The 22,102-nt window shown below is 38.1% G+C and overlaps 1 protein-coding gene across 1 annotated transcript; it reads left to right on the top strand.

Annotated features, from left to right (window-relative positions):
• The first annotated feature begins 789 nt into the window (after positions 1-789).
• htra4 (HtrA serine peptidase 4) lies at positions 790-20,238 on the top strand. Its single transcript, XM_041233791.1, has 9 exons — positions 790-1,600; positions 7,896-7,995; positions 9,307-9,511; positions 10,626-10,820; positions 11,608-11,640; positions 16,191-16,305; positions 16,397-16,454; positions 17,623-17,718; positions 19,341-20,238. The coding sequence occupies exons 1-9, from the start codon at positions 1,036-1,038 to the stop codon at positions 19,504-19,506; spliced, it is 1,533 nt and encodes a 510-aa protein (XP_041089725.1). The 5' UTR covers positions 790-1,035; the 3' UTR covers positions 19,507-20,238.
• The last annotated feature ends 1,864 nt before the right edge of the window (positions 20,239-22,102 follow it).

Here is a 22,102-nt window from a genome sequence, read left to right as displayed (position 1 = left end):
TTTTAGATTTTGGTAAGCTAACTATTACATAAAAATAACACCAACCAGAAAGGACCTTGTTTGAAGTAATGTTTTCTTAAAAGAGTCCATAAGTTTTGTGAATAGGGACCAAGTTCAGACTTGGTGGTGGTCTGAGGAGCTGGGTAAACTAACTACAAAATAGATAAATAAAAAGCCCATTGACTGGGACTTTACATGCCAGCTGGGTGACAGACCTGCAAACAGGAGTTCCAATTCCCTGCAAACACATGTTCCAATTCCCCAGTCCTCTTCAGCAGCTGGAATTTATAGCAGGGTTTAGCAGTCTGGACAAACCCAAATCTCTTATAAAGGTATGCTACTATGCACTCAGCTATTTCGTTTTACTAAACTAAAAGCATTTATCGCCTTTTGATAATCAGTATATCTCTTTTAAAAACAACAGCTGGACAGTTTTGTGGCCAAGGATAAACTAGCACATTTATCATATAGGAATACCACTATTTTGCCTTTTCTCTCTCTCTCTCTCTCTCTCTCTCTCTCTCTCTCTCTCTCTCTCTCAGGCACACACACACACACAATCCCACCCACTCCTCCTCCCACTTAGACAGGCAATTGAATCTGGGAAACAGTCCTGATTATCTACATTCCTGGTAACTGCTCAAGGGGTCGTTAGGGTGAGCATTATAAGAGCTGCTCAAACTTACCCCATCAGCTGACAACCCCCCCCCCCCCCCCCCTCCCCCCCCCCACTTGCTTTAAACTATGATAGACCATAAACACATCATTTAAATACGAACGGAGGAATTAGTGTGCACGTTTCTATTTTATTTTTTTTGTTCCGGCAATAATCTTTTATTTTAAAGAATAAGAGCTAATTGGGCAACTTTACTTACCAATTTATTATTTTCTTTAGTAAAACGGTTTAAAAAGCGTTTTTAGTCTTTTTGCGATGCACTGATCAGTTCTTAAAATCAGTTTTTATAGGTGAAGTTTGGATATTAGATTATGAGGGCAAGCTGTTTTTTGAAATAGTGACTTAAAAACAAATCGTTCATGCAACGACACAGTCTGATTAGAAACTTACACTCATCGTTCGTTGATTATTATTATTATTATTATTATTATTATTATTATTATTATTATTATTATTATTATTATTATTTTACAGAACTTTGTTTTTCAGCATTTAAATTCAACATGGTTCTAAGACTGATAGCTTCATGCATTCTTTTTGCGACTGTGGTGGACTCACGACTGTTAAAGAAAAGACAGGCGCCCTGCCCGGAGATCTGTGATGCGTCTCGGTGTGCCCCTGTCCCCAGCCCTTGCTATTACGGGGAAGTCAAGGATGACTGTGGGTGTTGCGATGTCTGCAGCTCCGGGGAAGGTGACATCTGCGGCCGCGGTTTGGGGGTCTGCGGTGAAGGGATGCAATGCGTCTTCCCGCCAGGCAGGCACCATCACCGGGGCTCGTGTGTGTGCTCCTCCACCGGGCAGGTATGCGGCAGCGACGGGAGGACCTACCCTAGTACCTGCCGCTTGAAAGCCGAGAACAGACGAGCCGTGTTGAACAGTATCCCACCCGTGATTCTCATACAGAAGAGCCCCTGTGATTCTGGTAAGCGAAGCTTTCTTCATCTTCATTGTCCAGCTGGGTCAGATGTACGTGCAATTACTCGGTAATATAATTTCAGCATTTATCATGTGCATTATTCCAGAGCTACACTCACTGCAAAATAGATGCATGCACGAATAAAACAAGTATTCCATAGCTTACATTTTTGACTGGTAGACTAGACTATGGGCACACGACTGTACTAAAAGCACAGTGGTAACAAACTACACAATATACTCAACTTTGTGAATGCCATTCTTGTTATTAATATTAATATTAACTACTGTAGCTGTATTATTATTATTATTATTATTATTATTATTATTATTATTATTATTATTATTATTATTATTATTATTATCTAGGTTCACTGTTCTTTATCTATATCTATCTACAAAGTGCAATTTACAGCATTTTCTGTAGAAAGTAAATTAAATCAAAATTGTATTTTTACAAACTAAGTAAAACATTACTGCGCCTCAGCTTTCTGTATACAATAGGATATTGCGTGGTTTTCAATAATAAAATAACGGGTATATTTTTAAACAGTTAAAACCAGTCATTAAATAAAGGATAAAATACCAAGTTTGTTTTAACAAAATGGGAACCAAAACTGGAAGAGTACTTAAAGACATTGACTTATATTACTTAGTCTGGATTGGGTCTAGTTTTGTGGAAAAAAAAGACTGCGCCCCTCACAGGTATGTCACGCTATGCCTCGGTTTTTCTGTCAAGTGATATTTTGCGATGCTGTACTGTAAGATGATAACCACACATTTTCAGGAGTTACAATGTACAAGAATTAAACTGACAACAGTTCTGAAAAAAAAAAAAAAATAGTGTCTTAATTTTCAGATATAAAAATATGCATTTTTGAGAACAGAATCAAGTCCAGTTTAATAGCATGTTTGTGTAACATTTTAGACAATTAGACTTGTAGTGATGTTGGCCAAACTAATAGGGCTAAGTTTGTCAGGGATGGGTTCATTTTTTTGAGTGGTGGATGGCCACGTGTATATAGAGGGAGGCAATCCTTCGTTTGGGAAGGGGGGTCAGCTGAGTGTAACTGTGCTGTGTGAGTGAATGCCCAGCATATATTATATTGTTTTGTGTTTAACCTTTTGTTTTGGCCTGTGTGCCTTTTTCTTTGTTCTTTTGTCTATTAAATGTCCGTCAGTACAGCGCTTAATATAACTACACACAGCGTTTGTGTGTAATGTGTATTGTAGTGCAGATCTACAGTGTATTACACTTTAAATGTAACAATATGGCTTTTCCCATTATTTCTGTTTATGCTATACGCATTACACACCTTAAAATAAAATATATTTAGTTATTATGAAGCAAAATACAACAACTGACCCGAGTTCAGCACAAAAACACATGATGACATGTTTTTGTAAGGATTGGAAGCTCTTCCCTTGAAGATTTGAATGTTTTTTTTTTTTTTTTTTTGTTTTTTTTAAAGACGCTGGTTTTTTTATGACTGAGCCTGTATTAAATACTGTTGAACTCTGTGGATGACAAATGCAGTGTATTTATTTTGAAAGAGATTACAGTACCTGATCACGACGATACGTAAGATACAGTGGCACTGGAATCATTTTTAAAGTGGGGGTGCTGAAAGCCATTGAACAAAACTGTAACCCCTGTACACCCCAGCACCCCTAGTTTCAGTGCCCTTGGTAAGATATGCAAATATAACAGTAATTTTAGACCTGCAATATAACATTTAAACATGCATTCTGTAGTCTAGCGCCAACACTCAAATTTTATAAAAACATTCATCTGAATAACGACGTTTGCCGCGTGCGATATTCCGTGCTTGCAATACAAAACTTGTTTGAGTCGTTATATCAGGTTATTCACTAAACGCCTCTACAGACACAGGTTTAACACTATTTTCAGGGAATGCCCTTTCTCCCAGCCTGGTTTAAAGCCTCATACATTCGTTTTTTACTCGTGGAGGGTTAGCTCAATGCCACTGTCTCGACAAAACGAACGACCACTCAATTCAAAATTATGAAACTTAAACTGCACGCCCGGCTTCGAAATACACATGCGCAACCAGCGGTGTCGAAAGGGACAAAATATCCTCGAGTGAACAATGCAGGCTGAAAGAAACAGACGAGGGAGAAGAAAGAATAATTAAGAAGAATGACTACAGATAACACAAATAATAAACGTTGTGTTTCATTTTACTTTCTCTTTTTATCGTTTTTATTATTTTTCTTCGGTTAATTCGACCCGCAAAGTGTGCGTCATCCAGAATTTTGGGAGCCGCACTTGAACTGCAAAAGACTGTTTGGCCACCTCTGTTATAATATGTAACATGTACAGTATAAGGGATGTAGAACAACAACTTAAGACAAGCCAGGGCCGGAGGACAGGGGAATGAAACAGAGACAGACTAGATTCTGCCTTGCAATAAAATATGTGTTGTTGTTGGAGACATACAGTATCCTATCTCATCACTGTATGATTTGCAAGCACAATGCTGTCTGTATTTATAATTTAATATGAATTAGACAGGAGTTAGGAACACCATGTTGCCAGTTTGTATTGTGGTGCTGGAAATAAACGCTTTTCTCACTGAGTCTGCTGGTATGGACTAAAAGCACATATGGGCAAATATTCATTCTATATTTCATTTCACAGTCCAGCAAATTTACAGCATGGCTCTGCAGTGAAGACATTATTCACAGAGCCAGCAGTTCAGGCTCATTTTGCTGTCTCTGGTGCACTGTATTCTGATACAATAACAGCTCTGTATGTGCTAGTGCAAACGGGCCTGGCTCACTCTGCATACACTTACATCTATAGGAAGGATGTTTGGACTCTTCCTCTGTCTAAGAACTGGGTGGCACAGTGTGTTACGGTCGCTGCATGTATTATTGTACCATGTTGAATGTCCTATCTGTGCTATACAGGCGACCCAACGTGGTGACCAAAATATTCAATACCACTTGTACTGTACTGTAGAAGAACCGATAATTGAAAATGTCAGTATTGTTCTACTACGGTTTGCTCTGCGCAGGCATGCATTTTTCTATGAGCAAAACTCAACCCTGGAAGATCACAACAAGATTTAGCATGATTCAGTAAGTAGGAATGTATGACAATGCTCACCGGTGTTTTGTGGTGGACGGTTCCTAGTGTTTTTAGATCAGGTGCACTTTTACGAAATCTAATGTTTAATGTAGTTTTCTACAGTATAGGTTAGCTTTAATATTAGTTTAGTTAATATTTTATAAGGTCATTTTAGCTTCCTCCGGCACATATGGAATGGCTATTAATTTAGTTTCTAGCCACGTGGCACATGCAAAACAGATAAAGGGAGAGATTTGTGTAGTGGCCTTAGATTTTCTTCAATGGTTCTGTAATGGAAAATGACTTCCTGTTAGTTTGGTGACAAAGAAAGGTTGAGTTTTGTTTCCCCAGTTCATGCAGTGTACAATTGGCTGCAAATGTATAAAAAAAAGGTTGCAACGTGAAACTTAGTACAATTGCATACCAATATGTCAAGATATGTGTACAACCATTTGAATGCATGATCTCAACCAACTAAACTGATGCCATTTTTAAAATACTTTTCCCACTGGAGACTGGAACACCATTTATGTTACCCTGATGAAACAGTAGCAGAACAATAGCAGAACCAGTGGCATTAGCACATCATGACCACATAGTGGGGGGCTTTGTCTAGTAAGGTATAATTTAATGAAGTAGAACTGTATTGTAATTCTGATCTAGAAGCACACTGCTAGCAAGTGAGGTCAAAACGGTGTTTCATAACTCGCTGATGGTCAGTTCCAGTGCATGGTATTTCCACTTAATGTTTGGCTGATATTTTTTTAGATGTTATGTAAAATTCCCTAAAATACATTTGTAGATAATTCTTCACAATCATTTTACCAGCACGCTCCCGACAGGCAAAATATCACATCACCTTCCAATCGAGATTCAGATATTTTGACATAAGAGATCTCTTTATGCTCCAGTGCTTCTGGCAACTGATAGACATAAGCTTACCATGCTATTACAATATGTCATACCCATCATCTTCAGCCATCCTGGGACATTTACTTTAACATGTGAGTTAATGTTAACATGGATATACAGTAGTGCACCCTTTAAACTACAGAAAATACCACACATAATGCTTTTCCCCAAGCACATGCATTCTCATTTTTAGACAGAACACAGATGCCATGGTTTCTTAGCTATAGCCTCCAACTAGCATTATAAAGGAAGAGCACTCTGTGTGGGGTAAAACCAAAAGTTTACCAGAATTTGAACAGTAGTTTTGCAGGTTTGTCCATGCTTTTTCCAATGGTTACACTATGCATTTACCATAGTGTACCATGGTTTCTTTATGTTGCTTTATTATCACACCTTGCTGTGCAATTACTGTGCATAATAATAATAAATACTGGCATTGCTCCAGAAACAGACTTTGGTAATTTCCATTGATCAGAAACAGAGGAACTGTGGCTTGGCGAGGTCAAACGTTATCAAACTAAATGAAGTCGACAAACATTAATGTCTGATGCAGGCAAATGTTTTGGATAAGGTGGTTATGAAGGTGTATTTAAAGGAAAAACAGATTGGTTTTGACATGGCTGGTTTTGATTTTAAATCATGCCATTCCATTGGATATAACAAAACATAGCGTGTTCTGTGTAAATCATTGCTTTACCACTAAACAGGTTTCAGTTTACTTATCAAAGAGGGGATCATTTGCTCCTGTATGTAATCACTGGTAATACTTGTTGGGTATTGATTTGCATATATTGTACAAACATTTATTTGCTTGTTACATAAAGCTTTTGCAAGTCCATACATTTTTTTTGGTGGTTACTGTAAAACTTGAAAAAAAAGAAAAAAAAAAAAGAATTTTGCTCTAGGCTGGTGGTATGCCTGTGCAAGACCAATGAATACCTGATATTTAATGACTGTGTCCTTGGGGAAATTATACATTTGCCTATATATGTGTGTGACCGCCTGTCCACTCACGTACTGTCTGCTGTTTTCCCCCAGCTTTGAAGACAGGTCTCATCAGTAAGTGCAATTCACCACTCAGAATAATTGCTTGCACTGTCAAATAAATAAAAAAAACAGACAGAAAATAATTTCACCATCCTTCAACAAACTAGGGGCCCTGTTTTGAAGAAAGCTCATTTTTTGAAAGCAATAAAACAGTTTCATCATTTTTCAGAAACAGCTTTAGGAGCAGTTTACAGTTAGGAGCAGTAAAAAAAAAAAAAAAAAAAAAAAACTGCAGTGCCATTGAAGAATGCTAGTTTCCAATACTCCAGTACATGTTACAGTATATTATCAGAGCCTGAATTAAAATACAAAGAACAAGCAAACAACCAAGTGATTTTATACACAAGAAAACCAGGGGCAGTAACATGTTGATAATGCTAATTAGATTAAATGTTTTGAAGAAAGCTGGAAACAGTACACAATTTGGTTAGCTGCCAAATAGTCTTTCACGATGTGGCATAACTGTTTACCCAAGTATTTCAAAACAAACCCTATTGGATTCTAATTTGAAACACCTAACCTGCCTTTAGTCTGCCAATGTAGCCAGTATACAGAATATGTATAAAACAAATGTTAAAAATGAAATGTGAAAAGTTAACACAGAATGGTTGTTTCTAGCTAATAATGTACAAATATATAAGCACTTTGGTAATATGTTTAAGATAAATTAGCTTCAAATTATTTTTGTACTGTTTCCTTGCCTTTTTTATGATGTTTAGTGTTACTGAGTGGCAATTTGTCATACTTTGTATCTTTATTTTTTGCCACATGTGTGTTAAAGTGATGCTTTAGGGGCTGTTCTCCAGTTCTAGTTTCCTGCCATAGACAATATGCAATGGAGGCGTTATCAACCAAAGTATATTTATATTAGTACGCACCAGCGCCACCTAGTGCACAGCAGTGTATTGCCAGCGAAACAAAAGGATATGTGTTATATGTGTTCCAAACTTGGTCAATAGATGGCACATACTTTTATAAAGACACTATGGCTGATCTAGCTTATGTCACATATATCTTTGTCAGGCTACTGGAAACAGAAATAACTTTCCCCATCAGGGCAATAGAACGTGCATACCGGGTCCTTCAGTTAATATAGTGTCCAGTATTTCAATTTGTTTTCCGGGTCTAATAATATACACACATATATTGTGTACACATGCATACAGAACTGTCCATCTGAAATACATATAATTGAACAATCTATTCCTGAAACTTGTAGCAGCTGCTCATTTATTTCTTACTTCCCCAGGTCCCCGGAATCCAGACAGCCTGCGATACAAGTTCAACTTCATTGCGGACGTGGTGGATAAGATCGCCCCGGCTGTGGTGCACCTGGAGCTCTTTCACAGGTTCAGTTCTCACTTAAATCTTCATAAATCTCACCTGTCATATAAATATTTGGTACCACAGTAGGTCAAATAAAATTCTCAGTTTATTTGGCTTAAGGTATTCTCTTACTGTCTTTGCAGTGTCTTTAAGATTTAAATGAAAATATAGGTCTCAAAACTCTTCATTTGAGACCTGTATAGTGGAGTGCACAGCAGGAATATGCATGGGATTATATTGTTAGCTACAGCCACATGTTTCTGAGGTAGCGTGCCAGATTAGATTTATTATCCCTGCTGGGGATGCTTGTTCCCAGGGACAGGATACAGTGGAGGCATCCCTTGTAGGTATTATACATTTTACGATGATGGTATTAAGATTGCTATTGACAAATATTAACTATTAACTATATTATTATAGAACACCCAAAAGAAAAATAAATTTGAAAATGCTTATTGTGGAAAACTATACAATAAAATGTGACACGGTTTACTGAATCCTTGTTATATTCACCTTTTGGTTTCGGAGCTGCATACTTGAGAATATTCCCAAGGCCTGGGAATACTGGAAACAAGTTACAGAAGCTTTAGCAGGAATGTTAAGACTACGGGTGTCTCTCTAAAACTGTATCTACTGGTTTGGACTACCAACACTGCTAAGAAAGCCAGTTTATATGCTGTGGAACACAACATTAAACTCAGCACAGAGAGTTAGAGCCATCAAGTGAAAAGACAACTTAATCTTATTTGGCAAGAAACAATAACCTTGGAATATATCTGACCTTCAAAGCGTGTTGAGAGTGTACGGATGACAGTATTAAGATTTGCCACAGTAGATCACTTTGACTTTACATTTTATTGAATTTAACAGAAACCCTCTGCAGATCTGACATATTGACCTTTTTGTCAATCAGAATAAAGTTTATAATAGGACAGGATTGAATAACACTTTGGGTAACTTTGAGACTTGGCTTTGAGTTAAAGGGGGTCTCATCTTGAAAAAGTTTTGATTTAATTTCCCCTGAAGTTGTTATTGGCCTTTTTGAAATAAATTTCATGAGCTTGCTTTATGTACAAGCTATCCACAGTTTCACATGTTAATATTGAGAATAATATTTTAAGGGTTTTGAATTTAGAATCTTTTTTTGGGAGGGTGGGGGTGGGGGGCTGGGGTTTCTTCTACAGATCTGCAGCGATACCTGGCCAGATGTTGCTATTTTTAATTTAGCAGTATTAAGTAAGAGCTAAAATGTAATAAATAAAAAGCAGTTGAGCCAATTTTGCAGCAATACTTGTTGTGACACTTGCTTCATCATAATTCTATCTATTTTTCAGATTGCCATTTACCAGCAGGGAGATCCCCGTGTCCAGTGGCTCAGGTTTCATTGTGTCCGAAGATGGATGGATCGTAACGAACGCTCACGTTCTCTCGAACAAGCAGCGCATCAAGGTGGAGCTGAAGAACGGAGAGCACTGCGACGCCAAGGTCAAAGACGTGGACCAGAAACTGGACATTGCACTCATCAAAATCGAGTCAGACGTAAGAATCAGTAAAAGCTTAATTGAAAGGAGGGGAAGGTAGAGGTTGATCTGGAAGGAGTTAAACAAGAGTTTGGAAAAATGACCGGTAACAAGGTTTTTTCAAACTTGTTTACTCCAAAACATCATGAGCACAATAAAGTTACTAGTTTAGAAATAAACATCTCTGACATTTAATTGAAGGGCTGTAGTCTGAAGTCTTACTTTACCTTGTTTAGATGCAAGTTTATGTAATCAGATTCAAGTTTGAGGAATCGATTCCAATGTCTTCTGTGCATGTAAACCAGTTTTGAGCTGAAGTTGTTATTGGGTTTTAATTGGATGCATAGGCTCAGAAGCATTGATTTCTCTTGAGACCCATTGAGTTTGGCATGTAAACTGTACGTTTGTTTTCTGATTGAATATTAAATGGTGATTTTTTTTCCTTGAAGCAAAAATAATTTAAAAAATTGAGTAAACAGTAAACAAAGCTACATTAATGCTGGACTAGTAACAGTTAAAATATATACGGTTTGTTTTCAAACACAATTCAATCAGAAAGCTAACCGTACTGAAACATTGGCCAGCTGACTGTTCTTAGCAATACAATCATATCAGGAGATATTCCTTCAATAATAAGTAATATGTTTACTGTGGCCTGCAGACATATAAAAACAGATAAGTCTTCAAATCTATGGTGCTAAAACTGTCAGGAGATTGCAGTAGGTATCTTGACTGTCCTGGAGTGTATTACTCGGTGAGTGAGAGGGTGGTTGACCCGAGGAGAGGATACACCAATGCATGATATTATGCAGGTGCTCTATAAATCAATGATCTCTATCCTTAACCAAGAACATGCAGGCATTGACAGGCAAGAAGGCGAGCAATGCAGGTAATCCTGTTTGATCAGTAGTTTGGAGCTGAGCAGTTTCTTGCCAGTTGTATTGCATCACAGTTGTTTTATTCTGATAAAATGTTTGCTTTATGTGCCCTTTGTGTGAGATGTATAATATTTGAGTGTAAAGTCGAATCTGCTTGTGGGATGATGTGGCCATACTCTATCACACTGTGGTTTACCATTTGCTCAGCCAGTGAATGACTTTTCTCGTGTTCTGCTCTCCCTTTGGATCTGCCAGAGCCCCCTGCCGGTGCTCCTGCTGGGGCGTTCCGCAGACCTGAGGCCCGGGGAGTTTGTGGTCGCCGTGGGCAGCCCCTTCTCACTACAGAACACAGTGACCACTGGCATCGTCAGCACCACTCAGCGTGGGGGCAAGGAACTGGGTCTCAAGGACTCAGACATGGAGTACATCCAGACTGACGCCATCATCAACGTGAGTCTGCCCTGCACACTCAAAACTCAAAATCTCTTCTCCGCTAAAAAAACCCCCAAAAAACTAAAATGTTCTGCTCTGTAATTAAACTGCTAAGAAATCCAATCCAATAATATCCTGTTACGTGTATCGTTCTCTATGGTTGTTTTTATTTATTGCTTATTAACTTATTCTATCAACTCTGTTATAGTTGTCATTTTTTCAACCACAGGTTTTGCTTCTGAAAAGTTTCTGAAGTGAGGTGGCTTTAAAAATGACCACTAGGGGGCGTACAGCTGTAATTTCCGTTTATTTTAATATATTTGTTACACTCACGATTCAGTCTATCACCGACAAACATAACAAGGTTATTTTGGTTTTTATTTTGCTCAAATTGCGAAATGTAAAATACCAAACAAGAAAAGAACAAGACTGCAGATTGAGCAGCAATTTCCAAATCTGTCTGGGGACTCTGCATATTTTGTCAAAGCACATTTTGCAATTTGATTATATCGTTTTACTCAAAGACCGCAGGAGCTGCCTCTTCTTTTCTGTTTCGTTCTTTGCTTGTTTCCATTTCGCAATTTGAGCAAAATAACAAATTTGAGAGTAGATTAATCTGCTGCGAAATCTAGAAATCTAATCACTTATGTAAGTGTGCTTTTTACACATTGAAATGATACATGTATAAATTTTGATTTCGGAAAACTAATAATAATAAAATAAAAAAGAATTCAAGTTAAGTTCGGAAGTAACATGACAAAGGTTTGCATCTTATAATATTTCCTGTGCACATTTTTATTTTCAGTTTGGAAACTCTGGGGGACCCCTTGTTAACCTGGTGAGTTACTTTAAAACATAAATTTAAAATTAAACATATTTTTATTTTTTAAATCTCATCACTTACTGTTTCCTCCTCAAAAAAATCAAATATTGCATCTCACAAGTTTAACCTGATCAGCTATAGGTGTATATGCAGAGTTCTCCCCAGTTGAAAAACCCTGAGCTGCCTGTCTTGCAGCTGGTACTGTGCACTTCGAGAGGCTGAAACATTAAAATGATGCTAAAAAAAAATAACCGATTATTTTTCGAAGCAAAAATAGTGAGTGAATGTGAAAATTACCAACCCGAAGTGGATGATAAAAAAGAAAATGTAGAAAACGAAAAAGAGCAACCCAATTAAAGCCAACAAAGAGCAAAATGTAGCCAGAGAATTGGAAGAACCGTGAGGGGCCAGTGCGTACAAAAAAGAATCATAGTGATAGCGGGGGAAAAAAATTGGCAAAGAATTGGGTGGTATGATGTGCAAGCTCTGCCAGAAACACAACAAAGATCCTAAAGGATCAGGAGGTAAATGGAGCAGTGCAGCCTGGGTATAAATTATTATTTATTATAATTTATTATTATTCATTATAAAACGGAATGTTTGCATGCTGCATGCTGATTGGCTGTTGAGGATTTATTTCAGTTAAATAGTACACTGCAGGGCGCAACTTATTTTTGCCGAAACACAGTTCGATTAATAAAAGATCAATACATGACATATTAAACTCGCAATAAATATACACATTGTTGTGAGAGGTCTTTTAAAGTTTTTAAAAATAAGTGACATTCCTTTTGTCACGTTTGATCTTTTCAGAGGTGTGACAGTGGACAAGTGGCTAGAGTCACAAGAACAAAAAACAAACAAGAAACACAAAGTTCTAATAAGTCAGCAACTTAATGAAATCGAAGAAAACCAAAAATACATGGGCGGCTGGTGTTTTTATTGATTGGATGAAACATAAACAAAATGCTAACCGACTTAAAAACAGTTTGTCATGAAAATGTAAATGTTCAGTTATGAAAGTTATATGCTTCACGCTGGTAAAGAGCTTCATTCATTTTAATTAATTAAAATAAATGGAAACAAATTGATTACCTCTGTTTAATGTTTATAACAAGTAGAACCTTGTCTGAGGGACTATTTGCTCCCCAAAGCATAAGGATCTACAGTAATCTGTCATGTATCCACCCATCACATATCTGCCCTATCCCTTTATCCACCATGATCAACCTTTTCAGCAACTTTAGTTTCATATTGAACAGAGAAGATTAGTTCAGCTATTGTAGGTCCTACCAAAGGTTCCATACACCGTGTTGTATGTGCTCCATTAGCAACCATTGCAAGTAGTGTAATGTGAGCTGTTCAGTGAGTTGATATGTAACTAAATCCTGTCCTGCGGGGTGTATAAACTTCAACCTCCGTCTGGATCTCCTGCCTGTCGCTCAGCAGCAAACGCACGCACCCACACGGCGGACTGCTACTCCGTCACAAGCATTAATACCCTGTATCTTTCTAAACAAGGTATTTAGGGCAGCTCCCTAATAAAAGCTGACTCTCAAATCAATAACTGTGTGAATATAGTAATTGCTACAACTGTGTATAATGGGATTTAAAACAGGATTCATTCATCCGACTTTTTACAGATCCGCCCTTGCTCTGGCCCCACCGCAGTCCGATATGCGACTGATTTACTGTATAATAAAATTGTTCTTTTTTTTAAAGATAAAAAAACCTTTTTACTTTTTTCATTTCTTAAATTGTATCCGTTTTATAAGTGAGATAACGCGCTCTAAGGCTTGTGTGTTGTGTTGCATTAACATACGGCTTTGTTGGTTGAAGGCAGTCAGCTTCGCATCGTGCCTCCAGCCCAACTTAGACAAACGTTAATGACAAAAGTTTGGCTAATGCCTTAGTCATTGTCAACAAAGACTAAGACGGGAGTGTTTGAGCTGGTGAATCTGTAGAAAATTTATGTAGGTTGCACACCATCTAAACATCAGTTCATTTTTTTGTAGCCACTAGGCGGAATGGGTTGCTTTTCACTTGGGGTCAGTTAGAGGTGGCTGGGATTGTTTAAACTGAATTCACGACTTCATGCACATAAGACCAACTCTCCACTAGCAATTAAAGCTGTATTAGTATGAATAGTGTTATGGCAACACACATTAAGACCTACATATGGTTGACTGACATATTATTAAAAATAATGGTACAACAAATCACAGCTGGCAATCACAGTATTGCCCCATAGGGTATCATATAAAATATCACACATTTCAAACCCCAAAAGAGAGAGAGCATTTACGTCACATGTGTGTAATCGCTCCACGCCATTGCCACGGATAACCCGAACTTCACTGTGTACTGAGTAGCAGAGCATACTTTTGGGGGAACAGCTGAAGAGCCAGCTGCAAACTTGTGGGAGTGGGACGCGCTTCGGCTCTCACGCCCCTCTGTCTGCATGGCTGCTCTGGAGGGGAACCAGGGCTTTATAATCTGATCCCATGCACAGAGTCAGAGAGCTGAACATCATTGATGATTGTTAGAAGGGTGTCATTTAAGACGTTTTACGCAACTGACGACTGGCAAAGTTTGAGATAGCAAAGCAAAGACAGGGTTTGAAGCCAACACAGTATCTTGAAGAATTTTAATCCGTCTGTCTTGCGTCTATTCCTATAATAGTGCCAACTATTCTTAGGAATGGGCTGCCCTTCAACTTGTCCTATTGTCCCACTGCAGTTAACATTTAACATGTGGGGCTAGAAATGTCCTCTTTTTTTCTAAGCAATATAGGGAATCAATATGCAAAGCGGAGGATCAATATTTTCTTTCTTTTGCATACTGTCTGTTTAGACTAATGAACAACTGATCAGAGCAACTTTTTGAAGTGCTGTGTAATGAAACTATACTTTTTCTCAGTATTAACACCTACATTAATTGGTTGGTTAAGCAAATATAGGCTAAACTGTATACTTGTTCGTCTTTATAATGGTGCACCATAGGAAACACAATTCTCAACAAAACTCCAAGTGCTGTAAATGCTTAGTTTATGTACATATGTTGTCTTAATATGAATTTCAGTGCTTAAATACCTGCTGGGTCTAAATGTCAAGTTTCCAGATATGAAAAAATTCAGAGGGAAATGTGAGATGGAGGTAAATCAGGAATTTGGTCTTTTTTATGACTCACATGTAAAATTCTAAGCAATGTTTAAAATATGTACAAAATGACTCACAGCATTATTCTGGACAGTCAGTCCATCATCATGCAGCTGCTGTAAATTAGTTTTGCTATAAATCACAGAGCACCTGCAATTATCAGAAATATCAGAGATGGTGATATAGGAACATGTTGTAAATGACTGCAGCTGATACATAGTTCACACACCCTAGTCTCTCTAAATTGCCTTGGATTAAGGTTGCTAAATAAACACATAATAATATCTTTGCCCCAGTCATAATCAGGCAGTTTTCAGCTGGTCATAAACTAAAGGAATAAAGCCTCTGTTACAGTAAAATTTAGATTATCCAAATCCCTCAGCCCTCAATCTGTATTAACAGAACAGTTCTGTATATTTTATATTTTCCATTACAAGAGGTTCAGTTATATTTTTAGGAGGTTTCTTGATTGTAAAAGTAATAAACAGTTCCACAGTGTCATTACACTATCTGAACTACTTGATTATCCAACCACCTGCTGGTCTCAGTTGCAGGCGCTTGGAAAATGGAGGTTTTTATTGTACATATTTAACAAAGTCTAAAATGTGACTAATATCAAAACCACCATGTGGGAACCTGCCTTTTAGCTTTGTGTTTTTCTTCCTAAGCTATAACAGGACTTGGATGTGTCATTTAATTATAATAACACAATCTATCACTACTGTAAAAGGGGTGTGTGTAACAGGGCGGACCCCACAAGCCTCACTAAAGAGGCTTGTTTGCACAGTTAGTTAGAGGCTTATGACTGACTGTTTAAAGTTATGGACGATTAACGGGGAATAATGGAGAATTTTATTAAAAAGATTTTGCTGACAAAATCAATAGATTTCTCAGCAGCTGTGAATAAGGTCATCTAGAACTAAGACACTCAACAGTGCTACATTGAGAGATACTGAAAAATAAAAACATCAAAAAAACAACACATCATTCAATGACAAACTTATCTGCCAGAAGTCTTTTCCAATATCTACAATGCTCAATATGTTTTGATTCCTGCACTCATATAACTGCACAGGTGATGTTGGTTCCGCCCCAGGTGGTAAAGTGTGAAGGATTTCTTATTTGTCCCATTAAAGGGAATGTGTGTGTGTGTTGATTTTGCATGTTTTCCACATGTTGCGTTTTCCCTTGCCTGTTTGACCTGCTGTAACTAGTACCGTTGATACTCAGTGCTATTCACACCATAAGGTTTCTTCTAGCGTTTAAAGAGCAACACAATCTGCCTGCTATCATTTCTGAGTAAGATAGTAGCATGCAACATTATTTATAATAATAGCTGACATGTCCAACATGGGCTTATAAGGGAACCGCATTCCTTATGATGTAAAGCAATATGTTTGTTTTAAGGATGGTGAAGTCATCGGTATGAACACCTTGAAGGTGACGGCTGGGATATCCTTCGCAATCCCTGCAGACAAAATACGGCAGTTCCTTGTTGAATCCTACGATCGACAAATAAAAGGTAAGATCAATCGCAGGACAAGATCTCAACATGTGGTTGCAGCGAGTTGTTTATAGACGTGTAACAGGCTTGTTTTGTTATTTACTTACAGGAAAGACCCTTTCAAAAAAGAAATACATGGGAGTCAGAATGCTTCAGCTTTCTTCCAAGTACGTCCAAAAATAATTTATATATTGTTATTGAGGAGAGAGGTATACTGTACGCTACCCAAGTTAAAAAAAAAACATCTAAAGGGGCTCCCAAGTGGTGCATCCGGTAAAGCCACTCCACGTGGAGTGTGGGATGTGCCCTATAGCCTGGAGATCACAAGTTCAAATCCAGCATATGTCACACCCAACCATGACTGGGAGTTCCTAGGAGGTGGCACACAATTGGCCCAGGTAGGGAAGGCTTAGGTCAGCAGGGGAAACCACTGCTCACCACACATCAGTGACCCCTGTGGCCGATAGGGCACCTGTGGTTCTGCAGTGGAGCCACCAGATCTGTGTTCTCCTCCAGCACTGTAGGTCTGGTAGCATTGCTGTGGATCCACAGTGTGAAAAATGACAGATTGGCAGGAGCACATTTTGGAGGATGCATCATCCAGGTGCCATTTCCCAAGCCAGGGGGGGAGCATACTAAATTTGGGAGATAACCAGGATTCAAAAAAAAAAATTGGTAACAACTAAAAACAAAAACCAAAAAAAAATTCTAAAAGCATTCACTCATTTTTTTATTTTATTTTTATCTTCAAACTGGATTCAAAACAGATGTCAAAATCTGACATTTCAAAATGCATGCCATGTAGGCAAAATACACAAATTAATTTGAATTAAATGTAAAATGTATTTTATTATAAGCAAGGGTTTAATCAACTTTGGCTTGTTGAAAAGTAATAACTGGACTCCAAACTTCATGAATAATCTTCTTTCAAAATAATTCCTTTTGGATTCTAAAATAAATCCAGAAATAAGAAAAGGCTACAAAGACAGCAAAAACGATGCATTAGGAATGTGATAAGACAAACTTAAAACAAACTGAAATATCAATAAAGATAAAGAATAAAGTATAATAAGCAGCTGGTTTTGGTTTGGATGACCATATCTAAGGTAACATTAGTTAGCCCAAGATTAATAGGATCTGTAAAACCAAACAATAAAGTATAGAAGAAATAAAGCAGGCAATATTTCAAATGTTAGTGTACTGGCCTGGGTTTTAATGTTGATGATAATATGAATTACCAGAGAGTTGTATTTTACCTCAGCGCTGGTAGAACCTTGCCCCATCACTCTGAGTTATTATATTTTTCCATTGTTTTTCCCCATTGTTTTTTTGTAGTCTAATCAGAGAGCTCAGGGACCGTGACAAGGATTTTCCAGATGTGTCTTCTGGAGTGTTTGTGTACGAAGTGATTCCCGGGACAGCAGCTGAGAGGTGAGGGGCGTACTGCAGCGTCTCTGGGCAAACAAACAGCAATCAGCTCTGCAATGCGCTCATTCATACAGGGTGCTTACATTATCTTTGCAATGTATCTGTTGGTTTCACAGACCCTGATTAGCACCAATATAAGAGGCTGGACTGTCTAATGCTAGGTACGGTAGTCCAAGATTAGCACTAACAGGGGTCGGAGAAACACATTGTTTACTTCAGTTGTTTTTTTTTTCTTGAAAATGTAGTCGTTGTCAATTTATTTTTATTTTCTCCCAATTTGAAAATGGCCAATTATTATTTACGCTCGGTTCACCACTACCACCCCTGCACTGACTCAGGAGCAGCCAAGACGAACACACGCTGTCCTCTGAAGCGTGTGCTGTCACCCGACTGCTTCTTTACACACTGTGGATTCACCATGCAGCCTCCCAGGAGCTACAGCGTAGGAGGACAGTGCAGCTCCCGGGCAGCTAACAGGCAAGCCCTCAGGCGCCCGGCCAGACTACAGGAGTCGCTGGTGCGCGGTGAGCCGAAGGAAAAAAACAACACATCAGGCAGACATGAGTCAGTTTACAAGCAGTGCGATCTGAGGAGTGGCAGCCTTGGGGCCCCTCTGAACTAAAACAAAAAGCCAAGGATTCTTTCATGAATTCTGCATCAATCAAATCGAAATTGGCTGATTTAAAAAAAAAAAAAAAATCTGTTTACCGGCTTAGACATCATGCAAACTAATCACACATAGACAAAGGTTTGGAAACAAGTGTTACCTGGCTGGTAGCTGTTTTTTTCCATATGGAGGAATCGTATAAAACCAAATGGAGAATTAGTTAATGCAAAGATGCTGTTTTGTTCCAATTGTATGTAGATGGTCTGAAAAAATGACAACCTGATTGGCTGTTATAATTATAATTAATATAATTAATTGAACACAGGGAATACAAAGGAACTGGTTTCCATTAGTTGAATAAAAAATCTAATTAAAATGCAGGACTGCTGCTTGACGATTTGGTCGTTGCTGTGTCTCTAGTATATTCTCTATATTACTTGTTCTGTTGACTTGAAACTTGGAAGGTATAACAAATACCAATTTATTGAGTGACTATCTGTACCGTATGGCTGTCTCGATTGCTCCAAAATGGGTAAATGAATTGCTTTCAAAAGGACGAAAGGTCTACCTGGAAGACGGGGATTTTGCTACAAGTGACTGCCAAAATGAAATATTTACTATGGAAGTTGTTACACCATTAATGGATGTACCATAGGGAATATTTGCAAAAAAAAAAAAAAAAGCTTGACTGTAATGTCCGTTCTTATATTTACCCCCCAAATGTATTTGCCCTTTTGTGCAATTTTGCTAATTTTCAGGTAATTTCCTCTACTTTACATCTAATGTGAGCCTCATCCTGAAGGGCACGCTTGTTAAAAAAAAGAAATGTATGCAAAGACAATGTGTTAACAGATAAGTTGATTTCTGCAAATACACCCTATTGTAGATCCATTAAATGTGAAACAACTTCTGCAGTATATATTGCATTTTTGGCCGTCACGCGTAGGCAAAATTGCCATCTTATAAACCCATGTCCTTTCATTGAGCCATGACCCATTATATAAAATGTGTTCCACAGCTCCGGCATGAAGGACCATGATGTGATCATCAGCATTAACAGCCAAACAGTCAACACAACCGAGGATGTTAGCAAAGCTGTACAATCAGATAGCGTCCTGTCTGTGGTGGTGCGCAGGGGGAACGAAGATGTGATGCTCACCGTTGTTCCAGAAGAGATCGACTGAAACCAGAAATCAGTTTTATTTTCCTTGTACTGCTGCATTACACCATACTTCAAAGTTTTCGTGACCTTATTGATGTGTATACTGTTCATTACCCCTAGCAAACAATTATATGGAAACCCCCTTTGTTATGGTTTGTATTTGCACATCACATACTGCCACTGCTATAACAGTAATAAGTACCCTTAGATAAGAAGTAGTGTAACAGGTCATTGTTAATCATGGTGTGCTTCGATTATCGTTTTAAATGTTATCAAAATGTATTAATTGTTCCTGGATTTTAGAACGATTTGTACAGTGGTCATAATGTGGCTGCCAGATAACACGTACCTAATCCACCTCATAGCTCTGCTCTTCATAACCCATTGGCTTCCAGTGAACTGAATTTAAAAGCATGATCTTTACTTACAAGGTTGCCTATTTCATTGAGCTCCCAATTCCTTACATCCTTGTACTGTAAGAGCAGCCAATGTAATCCCAGGAATCTGACTGAAAAGTTGCGTTTCCAGGGCCTTCAGCACCCTCTAGATCATGTTTTTCCCTGCAGTTTGTCTGGCGCGCTGAAATAGTTTTCTTCTAAATGTACACTTTTCTTAGGCAGCAGCGTACAGCTTTTTTTGAGATGACCCTTTGAAGCGTCCTGTGATGCTTATACATGAAGGACGCTCCATAAATTAAACTGGTACTGTATGGTAATGTAAGGTGCTTAATAGGAGTTGTTGGGGGGGGGGGGGGGTACCAGACTACCAGACTTGTAGACCTATCTCAAGATATGCCTTTTGTACATCTGAAATTTAAAATAAAACATTTTCAAACTTAACAAAAAAAAAAAAAAAAAGGCTATCACAGTTTCACATGGCTTTATCATGTATATCAAGTACCTACAGATTATAATTGAATAAGAAATGGCAGTGAATGGTTGAATGAAAACAGGGCAAGTAATGTTTAAGATGTACATGTCAATAGGTTGTTAAGGTCATAGAATATTTTTTTGTGTTCATGAAACATGTAAAAATGTAGGTGTAGTGTACAGGCAGTGACATCTTAATGTATGCCTAATGCCTTATACTTGCAATAACCCATGATAATTAATTATAATTCCAAGTTTAATACCATCACACTTGGATAAGCAGTTTTCCCATAACAAACAAACAAACTTGACATAGTTCTGAAATCACAAGTACACTTTGTTATTGTCCCCCAGAGCAAGCAGCTGTCTTTATAGGTTTTCACTTCTTGTAAAACAAATGACCAACATACAGGTTAGGTACTCAACATTCCCCAAACATGACAAAAAAAATGTACTTTGGGCATTTAGGTTCATATCCACAATGCATTTACTATATTTAAAAAAATAATAATAACAATAAATAAAAAACACACACCACACAGACAAAACACACATATATAAATGTTAAACACACAAAAAATATACACAAAGTATCAACCCAGGAACGTTTTTTTTTTTTAAGAGATCATACATGCATCGTTTGTTTAGCTAGTTCTGAAGCAGCTTTTCATTTTACAAATGAATGGAGCAAATTTAGCTCGATGGTACATTTTGTGAACGGGGCCCCAAGTGTAACAGCAGAAATTCACCCTATAGCTCAATGCGAGGGTTCTCCAATTGAAATGGCTCTTATAACATTGTGACCTGCAATAATACAAAAGGTGAAATCCAGGGTTCAACATTAACCATGGCCTGGTAGATATCACAGTTTGGCTAGTAGTTATGAAGCACAACAGGCCCAACTAGACCAGTTAAACTAACATAATATATAGCAAAACAGGTTAATGCAGGTCGGTGCATCACAAAGGGCGAGGCAATCCACATACAGGCGGAGAACGGGCACGAACCAAGGACCTCTCGCACTAAAGCATAGCACCGATACAGCTGTACAATACAGCCGACTCCTTTTGCAAGGAGTGCATATCGGGTTTATGTCTTCGCGTGCGATTACGTCACCTACCAGCCCTGTTGCTGCCTTCCCCCGTGCACGCTACAATATTTTTGTATAGTGCACATGGCTTCCATCTCATCAACCCAGGAAAATGGGCCAGTGTGGCAAAACCTGAAAATTACATTTACACACCCGTTTAAAACATTAAAAAAAGACCCCCCCCCCCCCCCCCATTCAGTCACTGAGCTGGTTTAATCATGGACATTATTGTGTGTGTGTGTCGTGCTACATGTATTTTTTATTTTTTTTGGTACAAATGCTGACGAAGATGACAGCAAAAGTGCATCCTACGACTGTGGCGATAAACACAGGTTTAAAGAGGCTTTGTACATCGATCAGTGCAGAGACCCAGAGATTGGAATGAACGACTGCCTTTGCAACTGGCTTAGTGTGGCACTTTGTACCTGGGGTTAACATTGAACATTTGCAGGGGGGAAAAAAGTGTATGTTACGCTATGATTTGGTGGGAGAGGAATGAGGTGCCGGTGGGCTTGTGTTGTTTTTTTTAGTTATTTTTTTCGGTGTGGATATATTTACTCGATAGATTATACCTGTTTGTGTGTGGTGTGTGTGTGTGTGTGTTTTTTTTTTATTTTTTTTTTAAACTAGCAAAAAGCCACACCTATTTAAAATTCTAT

Source organism: Polyodon spathula, chromosome 31 (genome assembly GCF_017654505.1).
Source record: "Polyodon spathula isolate WHYD16114869_AA chromosome 31, ASM1765450v1, whole genome shotgun sequence".
Taxonomy (NCBI): Eukaryota; Metazoa; Chordata; class Actinopteri; order Acipenseriformes; family Polyodontidae; genus Polyodon; species Polyodon spathula.
Note: the sequence above shows the minus strand (reverse complement) of the source record. Positions and strands in the feature narration are given on the sequence as shown.